Below are 19,322 nucleotides of genomic sequence, written 5' to 3' on the forward strand. Positions count from 1 at the left end.
GCCTCCTCGCCCACCCGCCCCCACAGAACAGCCACCTGACCCCAGTTCTACAGCTGGCCAGTACTCAGCACACGCTGAGTGGCCTCCAAAAGCCTCAGCCCTGCCAGCACCTTTCCAGTTACATTAAAAAAAAAATTTTTTTTTTTTTTTTTTGGTTATAAGGAAAAGTCACTCTCTGCACGGAACAGACGGTATTTTCTTTGTTCCCTACAGTGTTCAAGCGTTGTGTGGCTTCGGGCCTGAGAGCGAAGCCAAATCCTTTGCTTATGCAGATGCCGTGTGAAGTTAGAGGCAGGTGGAGAAAGTGAGGCTGTGGCTCTGTTTCCTGAGCAGGAGTGATAGTCCCTCTCACGCTGAGTGAGGTTCAGGCTCGAGGATGGGTCAGTTCTGGCCACAATCGAACCAGTAAATAAGTCAGGGACCCCAAAGAAAGGGATAGGGTGGTGCAGCAGGGGTGGGCGAGGTCCCTACCAAGCTCAGGATAGTCAGAGAAGCATCTGGGAGGTGAGGGGGCAGTGGAGCTGAGCCTAGAAGGACAAAACAGAATATGGGCCTTTGAGAAGGGCATTCTAGGTGAAGGAAACAGCTTCGGCAAAGGCTGGGAGGGAGGAAAACTCAGATCTTGGCCTGGGATGAAGGCTCCAGAAACGACGCGACCTAGGATTCACCTACAGGTAATTTGAAGGGAGCGACCAGCTCAGGTGTGGAGGAAACAGACAAGAACGAGTAAAGGAGACAGAGGAGAGAAAAAGCAAGAAACCTTGAATGTGGGCTTCCCAGGTGGTGCTAGTGGTAAAGAACCCGCCTGCCAATGCAGGAGACATAGGAGACGCAGGTTCCATTCCTGGGTCGGGAAGACCCCCTGGAGGAGGAAATGGCAACCCACTCCAGTATTCTTACCTGGGGAATCCCATGGACAGAGGAGGCTGGCAGGCTACAGCCCACAGGGTCACACAGAGTCAGACACGACTGAAGCGACGGAACATGCATGTACACGACGCTCAGAGCTTCATGGAAGTGCAGGCAGGCCTTCCTTGGTTCAGTGCCCCTGGCCGTGAACCGATGGCACTGTGTGACTCTGGAGAAGTCTCCAGAGAAAGGGTGGAGCTGGGACTGACAAGGGGGCTCCACAGGCTTGGAGCAGGAGATCCTGGCTCAGCTCTAGAAGGGCTGTCTCCCAGAAGTGTAGGAAGGAAGTAGTGACAAGCCCAGGCCTGTGGACCTCCAGGCAATTCACCCACTCGGTGGCAAGTGGACATGGACATTCTCCCCACCTGGGATTTGGGGACCGTTTAACAGCATTGATAATCCTAATCCAACCTCATCAACGCTGTGACAGCTGTTTGGGGAGACACAGAAGCCCCAAGGTGGCAGAAGCTCCCACCTGGGGATCAGAGTGGTGTGGGAGAGCAGGCAGGAAGGAATCTGAGCAGGGCACCTGGGATCAAGCCCCATTAGGGGCCTACTGGTTGCCTCTCTCTCATCTTCCAGCCTCCTCTCAGCCAAGGTCTCTTCATTTTCTGCATATCGGCACTGAGGACCAGCCACGCCTGGGTCCACCAAGGGGCAGATGTGCCCTGCACCTGGACTCCCTTCGGGTGAAGAGGGACCTGACTCCTCATCACAGACAAAAGCAGCCGTGGCCCAGAGGATCGGGGACACCCCCCCCACATACACCCTTGAAAGGAGGACGAGGCCACATTCTCCTTTGTCCGCCCAGGTCTGTCTGCCTGTCGCCTGTGTCTCTGCCTCTCTCCTCCGTCTGGGTCCGGGTCTCTGGCTCTACCCTCTGACTGTCCCCCTCCGCACCCTTCTTAACCTCTTGCCCCCCACCCTCCCCCTCTTTCCCCCTGCTCCTGCCCCTCCCTCTCTCCCGCCCCCCCGCCGCGGAGGGCCGGCAGGGGGCGCTGCGGGGCGGCCTCGGCGGCCCGGGGAGGCGGGGCGGGCGGCGGCCGCGTCGGGACCCGCCGCGATGGGACCGGAGGCGGCGCGGGCGGCGGCGGCGGCGCAGACAAAGGCGCGGGCGGCGCGGAGGGCGGCGCGGAGGGCGCGGGCCCCGGAGCCAGCGAGCGAGCGGGGCGCCGGGCTGCGGGGAGTCGGCGCCGCGGGGCGGCACCCGTCTCGCGCCCGGACACTTGCGGGGCGCCGAGCCGGCAGGGTGAGCCCGGCCAACCGAGCCAGCGCTGGGGGTGCGGGGGGCCCCGAAGTTCGAGAGCCCCGGAGAGGGTGCTGGGGGGTCGCCGAAGTTCGGGATACGGAGGCTGGGGGCGGCTGGGGGAGCCCCGAAGTGCCCGAGCTTGAGAGGGCAGGGGACCCCGAAGTTCCGGAGTCGGGGTCAGGGAGGGGACATTGGGAGGGGGTTCCGAAGTTCCGGCCCCGTCGTTGGAGAAGGCTGTGAAGGTGTCTCCGAAGTTCCGGACCTGGGGTGGAGGGGCGACCCGAGGGAACCCCGAAATTCCCGACCTGGGGATGGAAGGGTGGCAGGGGGTCCCCGAAGTTCAGGAGTCGGGGACAGCGCTAAGGATCCCCTAAGTTCTGGACCTGCGGTTGCAGGAGGTAGATAACGTGTCCCCAAAGTTCTGGACCCGGAGTGTTGGAGGGCCGTGGCAAGGGATCTTGGAAGTTCCAGGGCTGGGGGCGACACTTCCTGAAGCTGGGGTGTCCTGGACCTGACGCGGGTGGGGTTTTGATCCCGAATGAATATCCGATCCCCTGGACAGGGGCTCGTGGGGTGGGACTTCGACCACCGAACGCAGTGTTGGATCCCGGACACCGGGCGCGGTCGGGCTCCCTTTGGGGAGCCCCGCGGCCGGCGGCGTCCGAGGCGCATGACTAGTTGGTGAGTAACTTTCCCCAGTGCAGCAAGTCGTGGCAGGAGCGTCCAGACGGGCAGGAGGGACCTGAGTGTCTAAGACCCCTGCGCCCCGGGAACCCCGGCTCGACCCGGGACCCACCCCCAAGGCCGGCCAAAGTCACCCCCCCTCCCCCACCCCAGCTCCGGTTTCAGACCCTGTGACCAGGACAGCAGCTGCCCAGAAGGGAGGGGGTGCACTCCCCACTCTGACCACGGGGGCTACGGAGTCTGGGCCTCCCTTCCCTCGGTCTGCCTGCCCTCACCTGGGTCTCTCCAGGACCTGGTTCCCGCCCAGCCGCAAGTACTGGGATTCAGTGGTGATGGGTGGCCACCACAGTGGACCTGTTCAGCCACCTCTTGTCTCTTTAACTAGGCTGCAGGCTCCCTGGGGATTTTTGGACTTTGACTCCAAGGCGTGCCTCTGCTCTAGAGTGGAAGCTGGGGGGTCTCTTTGGGGGTCCTGTGGGGGACAGGTCTCCCAGTAGGCACCCGGTAACACCCCACTCTTTTGATGGAGGCCCTGCTTTGAAGAGTGCTAAATGAATTTGTCAGAAGGTGCTGAAGGGGAATTGGCCTTGGCCTCCTCGGCCCAGCCCAGAGATAGAGAAGACTTCACTGGGAGTCCTGTAAGCAGGAAGATGCAAGGTTTATGCTCAGGATGTCAGGTGCCACCTGGGTCCTGTCAGAGGCCATCTCCATCTGGAGGATGCTCCTGCAACACTCAGGACAGGAGATGGCCTCTGGTGGCTCAGAGGGTAAAGAGTCTTCCTGCAATGCAGGACACCCGGGTTTGATCTCTGGATTGGGAAGATCCCCTGGAAGAGGGAATGGCTACCCACTCCAGTATTGTTGCCTGGAGACTTCCATGGACGGAGGAGCCTGGCGGGCTACATTCCCTTCACTTTGGGGTCGAACTTCTGTGAATGGTGTACGTGGGGTTGGACGTGCTTGGCCTCCATCATCCTGGCCCGGGGGACACTCACAAACCCCCTCTCCCTCCAGAGGCCAAACCGGCAGTTCCTACCATCCCACTGGCTGCTGCTTGGAGCCCACCCAGACCAGCCTGACCAATGTCCACAGCCAGGTGAGCCCCTGCTTCTGCCAGCTTGACCCTGAGTCCTGGGGGTGGGTGTATTTGGCCCCCACTGAGCACCCTCTCCCCACACAGGGAGCAGCCCATCTTCAGCACACGGGCACACGTGTTCCAGATCGACCCGGCCACCAAGCGGAACTGGATCCCTGCGGGCAAACACGCACTCACTGTCTCCTACTTTTACGATGCCACCCGCAATGTCTACCGAATCATCAGCCTTGGGGGTGCCAAGGTCCTGGTGGGGCCTGGGTGGGGTGGCAGGGGCCAAGGATCCCAGGACAGGACTGGGTCCATTTGCTGCCTTGCTGTGTGTCTTGGGGGCCAGGGGATACTCTGAATTTTTCTGGGTCTCCATCTTCCTCCTGAAATGGCTCAAGCCAAGTGGTGCCAGTGGTAAAGAATCCACCTGCCAATGCAGGAGACGTAAGAGACATACGTTTGATCCCTGAGTCAGGAAGATCCCCTGGAGGAGGGCATGGCAACCCACTCCCATTCTCCTGCCTGGAGAATCCCATGGACAGAGGAGCCTGGTGGGCTACAGTCCATAAAGTTGCAAAGAGTCGGACAGGACTAAAGCGACTTGGCACAGAAGGACTAATAGAAGGCGATTTTCTCTGGGGGTTTCCTATTGATTATTATTACCAGTTCCATGAACTTTTCTCCCTGACCTCACCTTCCCCCAGGCCATCATCAACAGCACTGTCACTCCCAACATGACCTTTACCAAAACCTCCCAGAAGTTTGGACAGTGGGCAGACAGTCGTGCCAACACTGTCTATGGTCTTGGCTTTGCTTCTGAACAGCATCTGACTCAGGTGGGCCTGCGGGGGTACATGGTGGGAGGAGCAGGGCTGGGGTTGGGTCTTCTCTTGTGTGTACTGTGGGACCCTGGACAGATGCTGGGCCTCCATCTTCCCAGCTACAGAATGGGCATAGAGTTGGACCAGCCTATAGCCCCTTCCCACTCCCCTGGTCCACATCCCAGCTCAGCTGGCCACCTGCTTTGATTTTGAACACACCCTGCTCCTCTCTGGGTGCCTTTAATGGGCTGAGTGCTTCCCCACACCCCTGGCAGTACCTTCATCACCACCTCCTTCCACCCTCTGCTGTTTCTAGAATTCGGCGTTGTCTTATGAATTGTTTCCCTGTATGGTTCATGCTCTCTGCAATGCTTTTCTTCTCTTTTCTTCTAGAAGCATTAGTTTCCCTTTCAAATTTAGATCTGGAATTAATTTCTGCAGGCGGTATAAAGTAGGAGTATTTTTTTCACATATGAGTATTCAGTTGCTCTTGGGACTTTTTTTTTTTGGCCACACCATGTGGCATATGGGATCTTTGTTCCCCACCTGAGGATTGCACCCCCTGCACTGGAGGTGTGGCGTCTTAACCACTGGGCCACCAGAGAAATCCTGGAACAGTTTTTGAAAACACTGCCTACCCCCAATACCCTCAGTGAATTGCACTGGCCGCTTTGCACAACCCAAAGGGGGTGTATATCTATAAATATTTTAAAAATTACTTTCAAGCTAAGGAAATTTATTTTAAAATTTTAAAAGGGCTTCCTTGGTGGTTCAGTGGTGAAGACTCTACCTGCCAGCACAGGAGAAACGGGTTCCATCCCTGGACAGGGAAGCTGTTAGACGCTGCAGAGCAAGGAAGCCCGTGCACCATAACTATGGGTCCCGTGCTCTAGAGCCCGGGAGCTGCACCTGCTGAGCCCACGTGCCCCAGAGCCTGTGCCCTGCAACAGGAGAAGCTGCAATGGGAAGCCTGTGCACTGCCACCAGAGAGGAGCCCTTGCTCGCTGCAACCAGAGAAAAGTCTAAGCAGTGATGAAGACCCAGTACAACCCAAAATAAATAAATACATAAACAAAAATTTTTTTAAAAAGGGCTCTCTGGTGGCCTAGTGGTTAGGATTCCAGGGTTTCACTGCCATGGTCCAGGTTCAATGCCTGTTCAGGGAACTGAGATCCCACAATCCACTTGGTGCAGCCAAAAATAAATAAATAAAATGGAAAGCAAAAAAGTGTATCCTACTCTAGCTGGAAAACAGGTATGGGAGATTAATGTAAACTATGACAAAAATGAGAACAGGGGGATTACTTTCCCACTGGCTGCAGGTGCGTGTCAGAGGCTCCAAGTCCAAGACCTGCTTTCTCTTTGTCACAAAGGATATTCACAAGCGTCCCAGGCACGAAAGACAGATTAGCACCCACCTGAGGCTCTCCTTACTGAGATAAGCTGATTGAGGGGAAAAGGGGATCTCTTTCTCAAGGTGGCCTCCGTGAACACCCCACCCCTGCCCTCTAGCCGGATACCCACTCTGCTCCTTGGGTTTCATTTTCCAAGCCTTCTTCCCTCTCTTGCAAAGTGACAAAGCTAGTGCTGGGTGGGAGTCATGTGGTGGGGCCCTGGTGGAGGGGGCTGGGAGTTTGTTGACTGTCTGTTCCTAACCCTCATCCCTCAGTTTGCTGAGAAGTTCCAGGAAGTGAAGGAAGCAGCAAGGCTGGCACGGGAGAAATCTCAGGATGGGGGAGAACTCACCAGTCCAGCGCTGGGGCTCACTGCCCACCAGGTCAGCACTCCTTGTCCCAGAACTCAACTGCCATGGAGGGGAGGGGTCTAAACGCTATGCCGGTGCTCAGGACCAGATGCTCACTGATGATGTAAACCTAGAGCCATGACCGTGGAAAAGGGTCGTGGGTGCCGTGGGTGCCGTGGGGGCATGTCGTAGGCCTGCCTGAAAGGAAGGCCAGGAAACCAGCTCATGTGGCAGCGTGGGAATGTGAAAGTTGAAATGGCCAAGTAGTGGCACATGCTTGCACACTGTCGCTTCAGTCGTGTCCAGCTCTTTGTGACCCTATGAACTGTAGTCCGCCAGGCTTCTCTGTTCATGGGATTCTTCAGGCAAGAATACCAGAGTGGTTTGCCATGCCCTCCTCCAGGGGATCTTCCCAGCCCAGGGATATCGAACCTGCGTCTCTTATGTCTCCTGCACTGGCAGGCGGGTTCTTTACCACTGAGCCACCTGGGGAGCCCTAAGTAGCGGGGTGGGGAAAAACTGTCCCTGAGCATCCCCCCCACTAACCTATTCAACGTCATTGACTGACCACCTACTGTGTGCCAGGCCCAGGACTGGGCACAGGGCTTAAGCAGATAAAAGAAGTAGGCTGGTCCCCGCCCTCAGGACTGTGGTCCAGTCACCAGGTGGATTCATAATGAATTTAGCCTAATAGAGTAGGTTTCTCATAGGAATTTTAAATAGCTGTTGCAATTTGGCCCCAGGAAAGGTCATTGCGGTGAGGGAATAGCACCGAGGCTTCAGATTGCTCCCCGATTTGCAGATTATGAGTATCTGTCTCCCTGGGTTTAGGCTAGCCTGCATTAGGTTGGTTGCTGGTGGGTTGGTGAGAGCCCAGCAGGCAAGGAGGCGGGACAGGGCGCCAAACTACAGCCCAGGGGCCATGTGGGGGCCGTGGATGGTGGGGGGGGGGGTGCGGGGAGAGGGACGATTGGATCCCAGTGCTGGGAAGGACCTCCTGCGCCCTCTCAGCCATGACCCCTGACATCAGCCCTGACCCCAACCGTGACCTAACTGGCCCTTAACTGAAGCCACGCCCTACTGTGACTTCACTTCTATCCATGCCCTTAGGTGCCTCCGAGCCCCCTCGTCAGCGCCAATGGCCCCGGCGATGAGAAGCTATTCCGCAGCCAGAGCGCGGATGCCCCGGGCCCCGCTGAACGCGAGCGGCTCAAAAAGATGCTGTCCGAAGGGTGAGGGGGTAGCACAGGGTGCAGGGGCGTGACAGGACGAAAGGTGGGGGAGGCGGGAGGAAGTTCTCAGAAATTGCTGGGACTTGTTCAAGTGGCGCAATCTGACAGTGGATCCATGCCTGGGATCCCAGTACAGGCCTGGGTTGGAGAGGAGACACCCAGATTACGCCCCTTCCAGAGCCGACCCCGCCTGCCTCATCCATTCCTCGGGGCTAGCCCTGGCCCGTCCACACCTCCCCCAGCTAATTCTAAACCCACGGATGCCTCCCCACCACCTGGTTCTGTCCACATCCCATGGGTTGATACTGAGCTCCATGTGGACTGTCTCGCGGAGCGGACACAGAAGGGCCTGCTCTGACCCCACCTCCCGGGAAGACCCCGCCTCCCGGGAAGACCCCGCCTCCCGGGGAGACCCCGCCTCCTGGGGACGTCCCCACCCCCTTGTCTCGAGGTCTCTTGACCCCGCCTATAGCACCGCCCCAGCCCCGCCTTCGCCCCGCCCCCGGCCCAGTGAGGCCCCGCCCTGCTCTCTGCCGACTCCGGCGTTCTCGCAGCTCCGTGGGCGAGGTGCAGTGGGAGGCCGAGTTCTTCGCGCTGCAGGACAGTAACAACAAGTTGGCCGGCGCCCTGCGAGAGGCCAACGCGGCCGCCGCCCAGTGGAGGCAGCAGCTGGAGGCCCAGCGCGCAGAGGCTGAGAGGCTGCGGCAGCGGGTGAGGAAGCCCCACCCTCCCAAAGACCCCCAAGTGGCCCAAGGGTCACTGTGAAGGCCCTGCCTCCTATTTGTGTGGGTTCAACTGGCTGGATGTGTGATCTCGGCAGGTCACTTCCCAGAGTCTTAGTTTCTTGCTCTGTAGTATGGGTCTGAAGTACTGTCGGCCACAGAGGGTCATCAGACCCTGGAGTCCTACCTGCCAGAGGTGAGGTAGTGGCCCGGATTGAAGGGATGAGTTCCCTGTCATGGGCTTGACTGACCAGGAGGCGTATCCCTGGGGTGAGGAGGGTCCAGACTGGGCCATCCGGGACTGACCTGCCTGTCTGCACAGGTGGCTGAGCTGGAAGCCCAGGCTGCGGCGGAGCCACCTGCAGTCAGTGAGAAGGAGGGACCCAGCCAGTCATTGGAGCAGCTGGAGGCGCTAGTGCAAACTAAAGACCAGGTGTGTGAACGCACCTGTGTGCACGTGTGCTTCCTCGGGCCTTGCCGTCCTTGATCTCCCGCAGCGGAGCCAAGGACCGCAGAACAGATTCTGGGAACTTTTCCACCAGGAGATCCAGACCCTGAGGAGCCAGACTAGTGGATCCCGTGAGGCCGCAGACACCGAGCGCGAGGAGACGCAGCAGAAGGTGCAGGTGTGTGTGGTTGCTGTGTGGTGGGGTGGGGTGACTACCCGTGGCAGCCAGTCCCTGGTACGGGACGGACATGATCTTCCCTTCCCACGGGTTCTGGGCAGCCGTGGGCCTTCCTGAACCTCTGTTTCTTCACCTATAAATGGAGTCAGGAAGACATCTAAGGTTGTGAATGATTCAGATGACCAGGTGCATGGAAGGACTGAGTCAAATGATGGTTATTAGGACAATGTTTCATCTTCCATTCATTCAACAAGCAGTTTTTGAGTCTCTGTTGAATTTCCATTCTTGACCCCTATCAAATCCTCTCACATCCCCGTCTGAGGCCAGAAGCTTGCATTTGTACCCAGATGTGGCTGGCCTCGGAGAAGGCAATGGCAATCCACTCCGTACTCTTGCCTGGAAAATCCCATGGACGGAGGAGCCTGGTGGGCTGCAGTCCATGGGGTCGCTAAGAGTTGGATATGACTGAGCGTCTTCACCTTCACTTTCATGCATTGGAGAAGGAAATGGCAACCCACTCATGTTCTTGCCTGGAGAATCCCAGGGATGGGGGAGGCTCGTGGGCTGCCTTCTATGGGGTCGCACAGAGTCGGACACGATTGAAGCGACTCAGCAGCAGGACCAGCAGTGGCTGACCTGGCTTTCGCTGAAGACTTTATCTGAGGAACGTTCATAGGGGCATGTCCTGTGAGTCCAGCAGGTGGAGAAGTTAAAGGATCTGGTGCCTCCAGAGAGAGAGTATTTGAGGGAACGCTCCCTGTTGTCTCCTGGGCAGCGTGCACAGCAAATGCAGAGGCCCTGAGGTGGGGAGAAAGTATTCAAGGAACCACAAGGAAGCCAGAAAGGCTGAGCAGGAATGAGCAAGGAGAGGAGGGAGGGGTCTGAATTTCATTCCCAGAACAATGGGTGACAGGAGGATTTCGAGGAGGAATGTGGTCAGTTCAAATTGGCTGGGGCACCACAGACTGTCTTGGGTACAGGTAGCTGGGAGAAAGCCAGCAGACAGGAAGAGTTTGGCCAAGAGTGGGGGCTGTGGTCCCCAGCATCTGCTTTGAGATGCTGGACCCTTGAGACTTTCTGGGGCCCCCAACACTGCCTGCCCTCTCCCTGTAGGATCTGGAAACCCGAAACGCAGAGCTGGAGCACCAGCTGCGGGCCACGGAGCGCAGCCTGGAGGAGGCCCGGGTCGAGCGGGAGCGGGCACGGGCCGAGGTGGGCCGGGCCGCACAGATGCTGGACGTCAGGCTGTTTGAGCTGAGCGAGCTGCGCGAAGGGCTGGCCCGCCTGGCCGAGGGCGCACCCTGAGTCCAGCCTCCGGGTCTGCATAGAGGAAGGGGCCTGTGGGAGCTGGTTTTACACAAACGGCTCCGCCTGGGGCACAGGCCAAGCCGCAGGCGGCACGGTGGGCCAAGCCCCGTGGCAGGGACTGGGGCCCAACTCAGCCTGGGGAGGGCTTGTCCACAGGACTCCAGCCAGCCCTGGCTGTTCACAGCTCAGAGGCTGTTTTTGAGCTTTTCATTGTGTAGAATTTCTAGACTCCCCAGGGCGCGTGCTGGTGCCCAAATTACATTTCTAAGTGTGGCTGTGTGCGTGGTGTCTGAGCAGCCCGGATGTACCCAACCGCCAGCACTGGGCCCTCTGTCCATGTGCCCTCAGCCTGGTAAGCCACCTGGAGGGCGAGGTTCAGAAAGCCCAAGGGAGCGTGCCCAGGACACATGGCTCTGCTTCCCCATCTCCTTAAGCCCTGCCCATCTTGTCTGGACCACCTTGAACTAACGTGGACCCTGATTAATCCCCCCGCTTTCACTTCACTCTAGCCACAAACCCCAAATACAACCCAGTGGGCAAGTGGTGAAGCTCCTAGAATGTGGCTGTGTTCACTAGGCATGGAAACGATCTCTCCAAAACATCATGTCTACATCTGGGTAGTAGAGTGGTTCCCCATTTTCCAGATGAGGAAACTGAGGCCCATATAAGGGACTTCACCCACCCAAGGTCACTCGGCTGGAATGGTCAACACTACAGTCCAAAGCTTTGGGCCTGGCCCGAGAGAAAAGAACTAGTGGGTGGGGTGGCAACATGATGTTCCGGGGGGCTTGAGAAGCACAGGCAGCCACACCCTCTTCTCACTGCCCCTGCTCCCCAGAGTCAGACTGCAGAAGCTAAAAAGCCTCATTTATTAAGCACCTCCTGCAAGTGACACACCTTTGCTCACTGCACATCCAGGGTGACCCTGGGCTGGGGTCACTGTGCCCCAGGTGGACCGGGGCCCAACCTCACAGCCAGTGTTCTTTCTTCCTCAGCAGCCCGCCTCTTGGCCAAGGCTCTGAAAAGGGGCCACCAGAGGCTGCAGGGTGGAGGGCTGTGCACTGTACAATGTGTGTGTCAACGGGCTCTGCTGAGGGGCACTGGGCAGGTTGGGAGAGGGTTCTGTCCTCAGGGGAGGGCGCTCCAACCCTCAGCTTGATGAAGGAGTCCCAGGCTGGGCAAGTGGGCGCTGTGCGGAACTCAGGCTGGACCCTGAGTGGGTGCTGGGGACAAGGAGGCCTCAGGCCGGGTCCTGGGTGGGCGCCCTCTGCGGTCAGCCCTGCTGGCCTTTTGCCGCTGCAGTGTCTGCTCCACTTTCTCCTTGAAGCGCCGGTTCTTCTGCTTGATCTTGGCCAGCTCGGCCTTGCGCTTCGCCTCCAGGTCGGGGTCCTGGCATGGGCAGGACCAGAAGGTGGCTAAGCTGAGCATCCTCCCTGGGGACCCTTGCGCCCTGCCCCTACCACACAGACAGCTCAGCCAGCCCTTACCTTCCCCTCCAGAATCATCTGCTTCCTCTTGTTAATCTCCTTCTTTTCATCGAAGTTGGCTGCCTCCAGTTTCTGGGCAGAGGGGGAAAGAGTAGGGGAAGGGCGAGACCATCACGGCGGTTGCCACCTTCAAGGAAGCACCCTGAGTCCCTGAGGACGAGCCCCTTCCCTGACACTCACAATCTCACACTCCCTCCGCACCACGTTGACCTGTGTGAGGATCTGTAGGACCTGGGCTTCCTCCACTGGGAACTCCTCCAGCTTCTTCTCTGTGGGGACAGCAGGGGCCTGGGGTTGAGAGGGGGCAGGGAAGGGCAGGCACCACAGGGAGGAAGATTTCAACCATGTAGCTCTCCATGCAGCAGGGCACGCAAGGCCATAGAGAGTCATATCAGATAAAGATCAGGTGGGCAAGAGCTACGTACAGATTGCTCTCTCTTTCTGGTTGTTAACAACACTATGAATTTGATTAGGAGTTGTCATTTTTTCTGAAAACAGTGTCCATTAAAGTCAAGACGTTTCTGAATCGCAGGACAGTCTGTGCAGTGGTTGGAGATGCCCCAGAGCTTCTCGGTCCACCCAAGGGGATTTTTAAAAACCTGCCTAGGCCACAGCCCTGGGGCTTCTGACTCATCTGCAGGGACCACCCACACACTCTGGTCTGAGAAACCAAAGTCCCTTCCCATCAGTTGTAGTTTTCGGCTGCTGGAGGCCATGATGGAGTTTCTGAAGCAATTGCTGGGCCAAAGAAACTTCTATGGGGGTTGCGTAGGAAGGAAAGTGCAGTTTAAGCCTCTTCACATGAGCAGACAAGCAGGCATTGATAGAGTGAGTGGACGTCTCACCCGGAGGCACCACCCTCCCTTCCCCGCCCCACTCACTGATCTGCTCCTCGATGGCGTGAACCAGGTGGATGTCATACTGCGTCACCAGCGTGATGGCCTGTCCCTGTCGCCCTGTGGGGACACACCCAGACTGTGTGCTGGAGGCCAGAAGGGGCCGATACAAGCAGGTCCTGACCGCTGGGCGGCTCAGAGCTCCTCTTGATCAAGGAGAACTGTACAGGAGCTCAATGGGTGGAGGAATGAGTGGAAACCAAGGAAGCTTAGAGCATCACGTCTCAGCCCCCTGCTTGACCTCTGTGTGGCAGGCAGATCTGTCCCAGGGGAGCAGCAGGACTCCAGGGAAAGGCAGCTCTCCTGCCAGCTTGGCCTTAATCAGGGGCTGGCGATGTGGCTGATTTCCCTTTTTGCTGTGGCTGCCAGGGAGCTCAAGCCCAGTTCTGTCAGCAGGAAGCCCAGACAGGCTTCAGCTCCAAAGCCTACATGCCACCTTCTCTGTTCCCGGCTTCCATGAGACAATGCGCTAGAACAGCCCTCGGAGCTGACCATGCCTAAGACCCTCAGGGCAGCCCCAAACAGGCGTCACATTCTTGTCACCCATCGTTGGACGAGGTGGTGGGGGCCCAGAGACCTGATGTGACTGACCTGAGGCCACAGTGCAGGAGAGAAGGGCCAGTCTGGCCCCAGAAACCACGGCTCTGCCCTCTCCAGGTGTGAGAAAATCTCCTGGACTCTGTGCCCCTTCCAGGTGGGGCTGAGGAGCAGACACAAGGCTCCTACCGGGAGCCACAGCAAGTGGTAGAACTTGAACGCTGAATCCCACAGGGCAGCATCTTACCCATCAGGACCCGTACACCTGCTTGCTGCTGGGCTGGACGGCCAGCCCTGACAGGCAAAGGGGGCGCGGGTGAGGCAAGAGGTAGTGGTGGGGAGGGGGTTGTGTGTGCCGTGTCCCCAGGGGACACCTCAGTGCTGCCTGGATCATGTGGAGAAGACAGCACCCTCACCTATGTCTTTTTGTTTGTTTTGGGGGGGGTTTTGGCCGTGGTGTGCAGGATCTTCCCCAACAAGGGATCAAACCCGTGCCCCCTGCATGGGAAGCGCAGAGTCTGAAGCACTGGACGGCCAGGGAAGTCCCCACCTGTGGTTCTGAAAGGAGGATTCCCCCAGCTTGCAAGCACTGCCTCTGGTACCTCTCACCTGCAGCCTGTGGCCCTCCCATGCCCCACCAGCTCGCGACTGGCTCTGCGTGCTGTGGGCAGGCAGGAGGGTGGGTGCCCAAAGGCTGCCCTGCCCTGTCTGCTCACCTGCGCGAGCTGTCCGGCCAACTCGGTGGATGTAGATCTTTGGGAGTCCGGGGGTGTTGTGGTTGATGACCACCTGCACAGTGGGAATGTCCAGGCCCCTGGAGGGAAAGGTCAGTCAGCGCCTCTGTCCATGTGGGGAAACCGAGGTTGGGACTCACCCAGGGTCACTCGGCGGTGAAGCTGGGGCTACCTGAAGCCAGCCTCCCTCTCTGGCCCTTTTGTGGGGGCCACCGTGGGGGAGGGAGCACCCTGGAGCCGCTCACCGGGAGGCCACGTCCGTTGCGATCAGGATCCGGTAGATGCTGGACTTGAACTTGGCCAGGGCGGCGAAGCGTTCTTTCTGTGCCACATTGGGAGAGAATTGGGGTGGGGGGATATCAGGTAGCATCCCAAGAAATGTTTCAGAGTTTATGGTTACTGTGTGAGGCCTGGGGACACGCACAGCAGAGGCCAGGACGGTCTCTGCGCTCAAGCGAGAGAGATGACCTTGAGGAGGCCAGAATGGGGCAGATAGGGTGGCAGGAAGAGTGTTCCAGGCAGAGGAGAGGGCCTGAGCAAAAGCCCGGGGGCCGGGAGGAGGCCCCAGGGCGAGGCTGGTCGGGGAGGGCTCTGGGCGGCCACCTGGCACCTCACCTGCTTCATCATGGAATGCAGAGCCACAGTGGGGAAGCTGAACTTGCGTAGCATCATGCATAGGATCTGGCAGGTCCTGGTGGGAAGGACAGGCTGCTGGTCCTGGGAAGGTGCTCTGCCCCCGCCTCCCCGCCCCGAGACCTCTAGCAGTGGCCCTGCATGACTGGGGAGGAGCAGCAGGGGTGCCACGTCCTGCCTGCTGACCCCTTCCCTGGCCTGAGCCAACAAGAGAGTGCTCTACGTCTAGCCTTTTCTCTCCTGGTAGCCCAAGAAATTCTTGGGGGGCAGTGGTCAGGAGGTCTCCTCCACGTGCTGTGGGCTGCCCTTCTATGCTGGCTCAGGCTAGACCAGCCTACAGCTCCTTGATGCTCTCCCCAAATATGTCAAAGGATTTTGAAATCCCTGGGTCTGTGGAGAGGACAGCCGTGGGGGTGATGTGCTGGGCCTCAGTGAACCCCTGAGACCACAGCGAACTGGCTGCTTCAAGGCCTTCCCAGCTGCTGCAGGGGTCTCCTGGGGAGGGCCCAAGGCCCTCAGCTCTTCCAGTTAAGAGCAGGTCTGAAAAAGTCAAAGTGTTAGTCCCTCAGTCTTGTCTGCCTCTTTGCAACCCCATGGACTGTAGCCCACCAGGCTCCCCTGTCCATGGAGTTCTCCAAGAAAGAATACTGGAGTGGGTTGCCATTCCCTTCTCCAGGGGGTCTTCCAAACTCAGGGACTGAACCTGGGTCTCCTGCACTGCAGACAGACTCTTTACCATCTGTGCCCCCAGGAAAGGGCAGGTCTGAGGACCCCCAAATCCTGGCTCTGTCTTGATGAGGGTGACCTTATTAGCAAACTGCCTGACCTCTTTGAGCCTCCTTGAGTGAATCCTCTGAAACGGTCGGAGCAGAGGCCCTGGAGTGCCAAGACTGGCCCTGTGCCTGACACCTCCAACCACAGACCACCTGCTGGACCTCCAAGAGGTGCAGGGGCAGCGATGCCCGGGGGACGGGAGTGGCAGGCCCGCCCATGCTCACTTGCACGTGTTGGTGAAGATGATGATAGACCAGTCCTCATGCTCGTCCTGGAAGTTCTGGATCAGGTGGACCAGGTAGGCATCCTTGACCTTCTCAGGCACTAGCAGGTAGCGCTGGTCCAGCTCTTCTACGGTGCGCACCCTGGGCACGAGCAGATTTATTTCCCCTTCTGCTGAATGAGGTCAATGCCCACCCCACCCACAGTCAATGACCTTTGTTGGACACCCCTGCCTCCTGCTTGCCCTCCCCCAGCCCCCCGCCAGAAAGTAGCTGTGGACTCACGGGGCCTGAGCCTCCCAGAAGAAGGGCTGGTTGGTGGCCAGGCCCTGAAGCTCCCTCAGTGTGTCGGTCAGCGTGGCGCTGAAGAGCAGCGTCTGCCTGCGGGCAGGCACGGCTGCCAGGATGACCTCCAGGTCGACGGTGAAGTCAGTGCAACCCTGCTCCAACAGCCTGTCCGCCTCATCCATCACCTGTAGCATCAGCCGCAGCAGGCATGGGGTGGGGACCCAGGGTGAGGCCGCTGTCCGAGGCCTGACCACCACCCGGGGCCCAGCCTGCCTCCTCCATGTGCCTCCTTCCTGGGCTGAGATGTGCACCCTGGAGCACTCTCCCTTAAGGTCTTGGAGGCCTGCTTTCTTGCCCATCTCAGCTTCAACGTTAACTCCTCAGAGAGGCCCTGCCCTCAGCTAACTTTTTTAGCGTGTGCATGCACGCGTGCTCAGTTGTGGCCAACCCTTTGTAACCCCAAGGACTGTCGACCTCCAGCTTCTCTGTCCATGGGATTCTCCAGGCAAGAATACTGGAGGGGGTTGCCGTTTCCTCCTCCAGGGAATTCTCCCCACCCAGGGATCGAGCCCACGCCTCCTGCATTGGCGGGTGGACTCTTTACAACTGACCCACCTGGGGAGCCCGTCTCCTCTGGTGCAGGCCCCCTTTTGTCGGTCCCCGAGATGTCACTGTCACCACTCCTAACTTGGTAACGGACGGCCAGCGGGACACACAGTTCCCAAATGGAGGAATCGGGGCCCCAGGCTGACTCACCAGGAAGCGGATCTTCTTTATGCTGAAGGTGTTAGAGCTGCGGAGGTGGTCAGCCAGGCGCCCTGGTGTGGCAATGACTACGTGTGGTTTCCGGGAGAGCTCCAGGGCCTGGGCCACCATGTCTGTGGGTGGAATGAGAGAGGTGGGGCTAGGTAGATGGTCTGAGGCTGCAGCAGTCCCATGCCCAGACCCTCCTTGGGTCCCGCCATACCCATGCCGCCAACGATGATGCAGTCTTTCAAGCCCAGTGGCTTTCCCAGGACCCGGAACTGCTCTGCGATCTGATAGGCCAGCTCCCTGTGGGCATGAACGGGCCAGCCTGAGTCAGATAGGGGGTTTGTGCCTGCCTCTCATTCCTGTCTCCATCAATAGGGCCTCCTGCTTGCATCTTTCCTGGTCACACACCCTCCATGGCTCCCAGTCCCCTTTGGACAAAGGTTCTGATACTGACTGTTGGAAGCCCATTGTGGCTCCTGCCCTCTCAATAGGCTGGGTGCCCGAACAGAGTATGGCTTGTCCTCGGCCAGCCCCACCCAAACCGGCCTTTCCTCATCCCATGTCCTCAGCAATGGCCTTGACACCACAGTCATCAAAGCCCGAGACCCAAGTGTTAACCACCCCCCGCACCCGTACCCCCCCCAATCCCGAGGCTGCTCAGTGGCCAAGTCCCCTCCTGTCTGCCTCCAGCTCTGTCCAGGCCTCTCCTCTGGCCATTTGCCTACTTCCTGGCCTTCTTGCTTGCCCTGAGTCAAGCCCTGTGCTCAGCACTTTTCACACACCGTCTTGCTAATTCTTCAGCACCTCTAAGGGTTGGGCTAATTTCTGTGCCCATTTTCCACACATAGCAAGTGTATTCAGAGAGGTAAAGGCACGTGCCCAAGAGCACACAGCTAGTTCACTCACCTGAGAGGCATGTGTGTGTGTGTGGGGGGGTGGGACTCACCTGGTGGGTGTCAGCACGAGGCAGAAGATGCCATAGGGATCCTCAGACAGCTTCTGCAAGATGGGCAGGACAAACGCTGCTGTCTTGCCGCTGCCTGTCTTGGCACAGCCCAGGCAGTCCCGACCTGGGCAGAGAACACAGCAGCGTCACAGGTGCAGACAAGTATTCCATCAGGCACAGTTTACAGCAGCTAACATTTAACGAGCAATGACTATATGCTCAGGTTTCCCTGGTGACTCAGTGGTAGAGAATCCACCTGCCAGTGCAGGAGACATAGGTTCCATCCCTGGGTCGGGAAGATCCCCTGGAGAAGGAAATGGCAACTCGCTCCAATACTCTTGCCTGGGAAACCCCATGGACAGAGGAGCCCGACGGGGTACAGTGCACGGGATCACAAAAGACTCGGGCATTACTTAGCAACTTAACAATAATGACGAGAACTATATGCTCAGTAGCAACCTGTGCCCTTCCTGTTGAAGACATTATGACAACTTTCCATTTAGAGTAATTGACACATTTAAGGAGAGTGAGGCCATCATTGTCCCCATTTAACAGAAGGGGAAACGGAGTCAAAGGTTTGCCCAGGACATACAGCCAGTAACAGCATGGACTGAAACCCACATCCATTTGACCTGAGATACTTGCTACTAACCACAATTTCATTTTGACTCCTTCCCTGGGATCAGAGCTTGGGAAACTCAGAATGTCCTCCTCAGTCCAGAATGCCCTCCCCCAACCTGAATCCTATTTTCCCTACTGACTCTTCGTCCCTATTTAATGCCTTAACTTGTCACATCCTAGGCTTCCTGAAGGCGTCTCTTTAACGGCAAAACTGGGCTGGACCAAAGGGGTAGAGAGAAGAGCAGTCTAGGGACCAGAGTCCTGGATTTACCAATAGTCTTGACAACCTCAATTACCATTTGTAAAATGAAGATAGTAAAGCAAGTTGTACCTAATTTTCCCAGTACTATCTATTAGTTATTCACCCTCCCAGTGATGATGCTACGAAAGTTTCAGAGATTATATCACTTGTGCAGGCGAGTCAGTCGTACAGCCTAAACGCCAACATTACCTAGTCGTCCTCCGGAACCCAGGATCGCCCGGAAGGCCCAGGGCTGCCCCCTGCCTCACGGGACCCGCGTGGGCAAAAGCTGAGAGAAGGCAGGAGAAGCGACAGTATCGGGGAAGCCTCCTGGAAAGGCCAAGCCACACTCACCCTCCAGGATGGCGGGGATGCAGCCCAGCTGCACGGGCGTGGGCTGCTTCAAACCCATCTGCCGACACTGTTCCACGAGCCACGAAGACAGCCCGAGCTCCGCGAAGCCTGCCATCCTCGCAGCCGGGGCAGTGCGAGCGCTCGTGTGAACGGTGCTTCCGGCGCGTGTCGATGACGTCAGAAAGCGTTGCCGTTCACTGGATCTGCCTCCGGCTTGGTCCCACCCTCTCCAACTCACAGTTCAAAGCCTCGACCACATCCTTACCCTGTTTTCCCGGACTCCCGCGGGGCGAGGGGGGGGGGGGGGGGGGGGTCTCAGCCTCGAGTTAAACTACAGTTCCCAAGATGCCCTACGAGACGCACTTGCGTCTCCCGCCCCTCTGTTCCCCTTTACGAGTCTTCTATTGGCTCCTCTCCAGGGAGGAGCCAGTAAACTACATTTTCCGGCGTGCCCGTAG

The 19,322-nt window shown here is 58.2% G+C and overlaps 2 protein-coding genes across 4 annotated transcripts; one reads left to right on the forward strand and one right to left on the reverse strand.

The window, feature by feature from the left end:
- Positions 1–1,682: 1,682 nt before the first annotated feature.
- HOMER3 (homer scaffold protein 3) lies at positions 1,683–12,240 on the forward strand. 3 transcript variants are annotated; one of them, XM_068981341.1, is made up of 10 exons: positions 1,683–1,720; positions 3,857–3,938; positions 4,023–4,179; positions 4,631–4,762; positions 6,417–6,524; positions 7,602–7,723; positions 8,278–8,434; positions 8,768–8,878; positions 8,988–9,071; positions 10,185–12,240. In XM_068981341.1, the coding sequence occupies exons 2-10, from the start codon at positions 3,925–3,927 to the stop codon at positions 10,374–10,376; spliced, it is 1,077 nt and encodes a 358-aa protein (XP_068837442.1). In that variant the 5' UTR covers positions 1,683–1,720; positions 3,857–3,924; the 3' UTR covers positions 10,377–12,240. The 3 variants fall into 3 exon arrangements, with proteins under 3 accessions (XP_068837442.1, XP_068837439.1, XP_068837440.1); XM_068981338.1 differs by lacking the exon at positions 1,683–1,720 and adding an exon at positions 2,067–2,158; XM_068981339.1 differs by lacking the exon at positions 1,683–1,720 and adding an exon at positions 2,721–2,839.
- On the reverse strand, positions 11,238–19,005 carry DDX49 (DEAD-box helicase 49). The gene is made up of 13 exons (XM_068981337.1): positions 18,865–19,005; positions 17,649–17,772; positions 16,917–17,002; positions 16,706–16,827; positions 15,947–16,134; positions 15,665–15,805; positions 14,649–14,724; positions 14,279–14,355; positions 14,016–14,113; positions 12,748–12,822; positions 12,047–12,135; positions 11,867–11,938; positions 11,238–11,768 (listed from the first exon to the last, which is right to left on the reverse strand). The coding sequence occupies exons 1-13, from the start codon at positions 18,977–18,979 to the stop codon at positions 11,580–11,582; spliced, it is 1,452 nt and encodes a 483-aa protein (XP_068837438.1). The 5' UTR covers positions 18,980–19,005; the 3' UTR covers positions 11,238–11,579.
- Positions 19,006–19,322: the final 317 nt, after the last annotated feature.

The sequence above is a fragment of the Capricornis sumatraensis genome, chromosome 9 (assembly GCF_032405125.1).
Source record: "Capricornis sumatraensis isolate serow.1 chromosome 9, serow.2, whole genome shotgun sequence".
In the NCBI taxonomy this organism is placed as follows: Eukaryota; Metazoa; Chordata; class Mammalia; order Artiodactyla; family Bovidae; genus Capricornis; species Capricornis sumatraensis.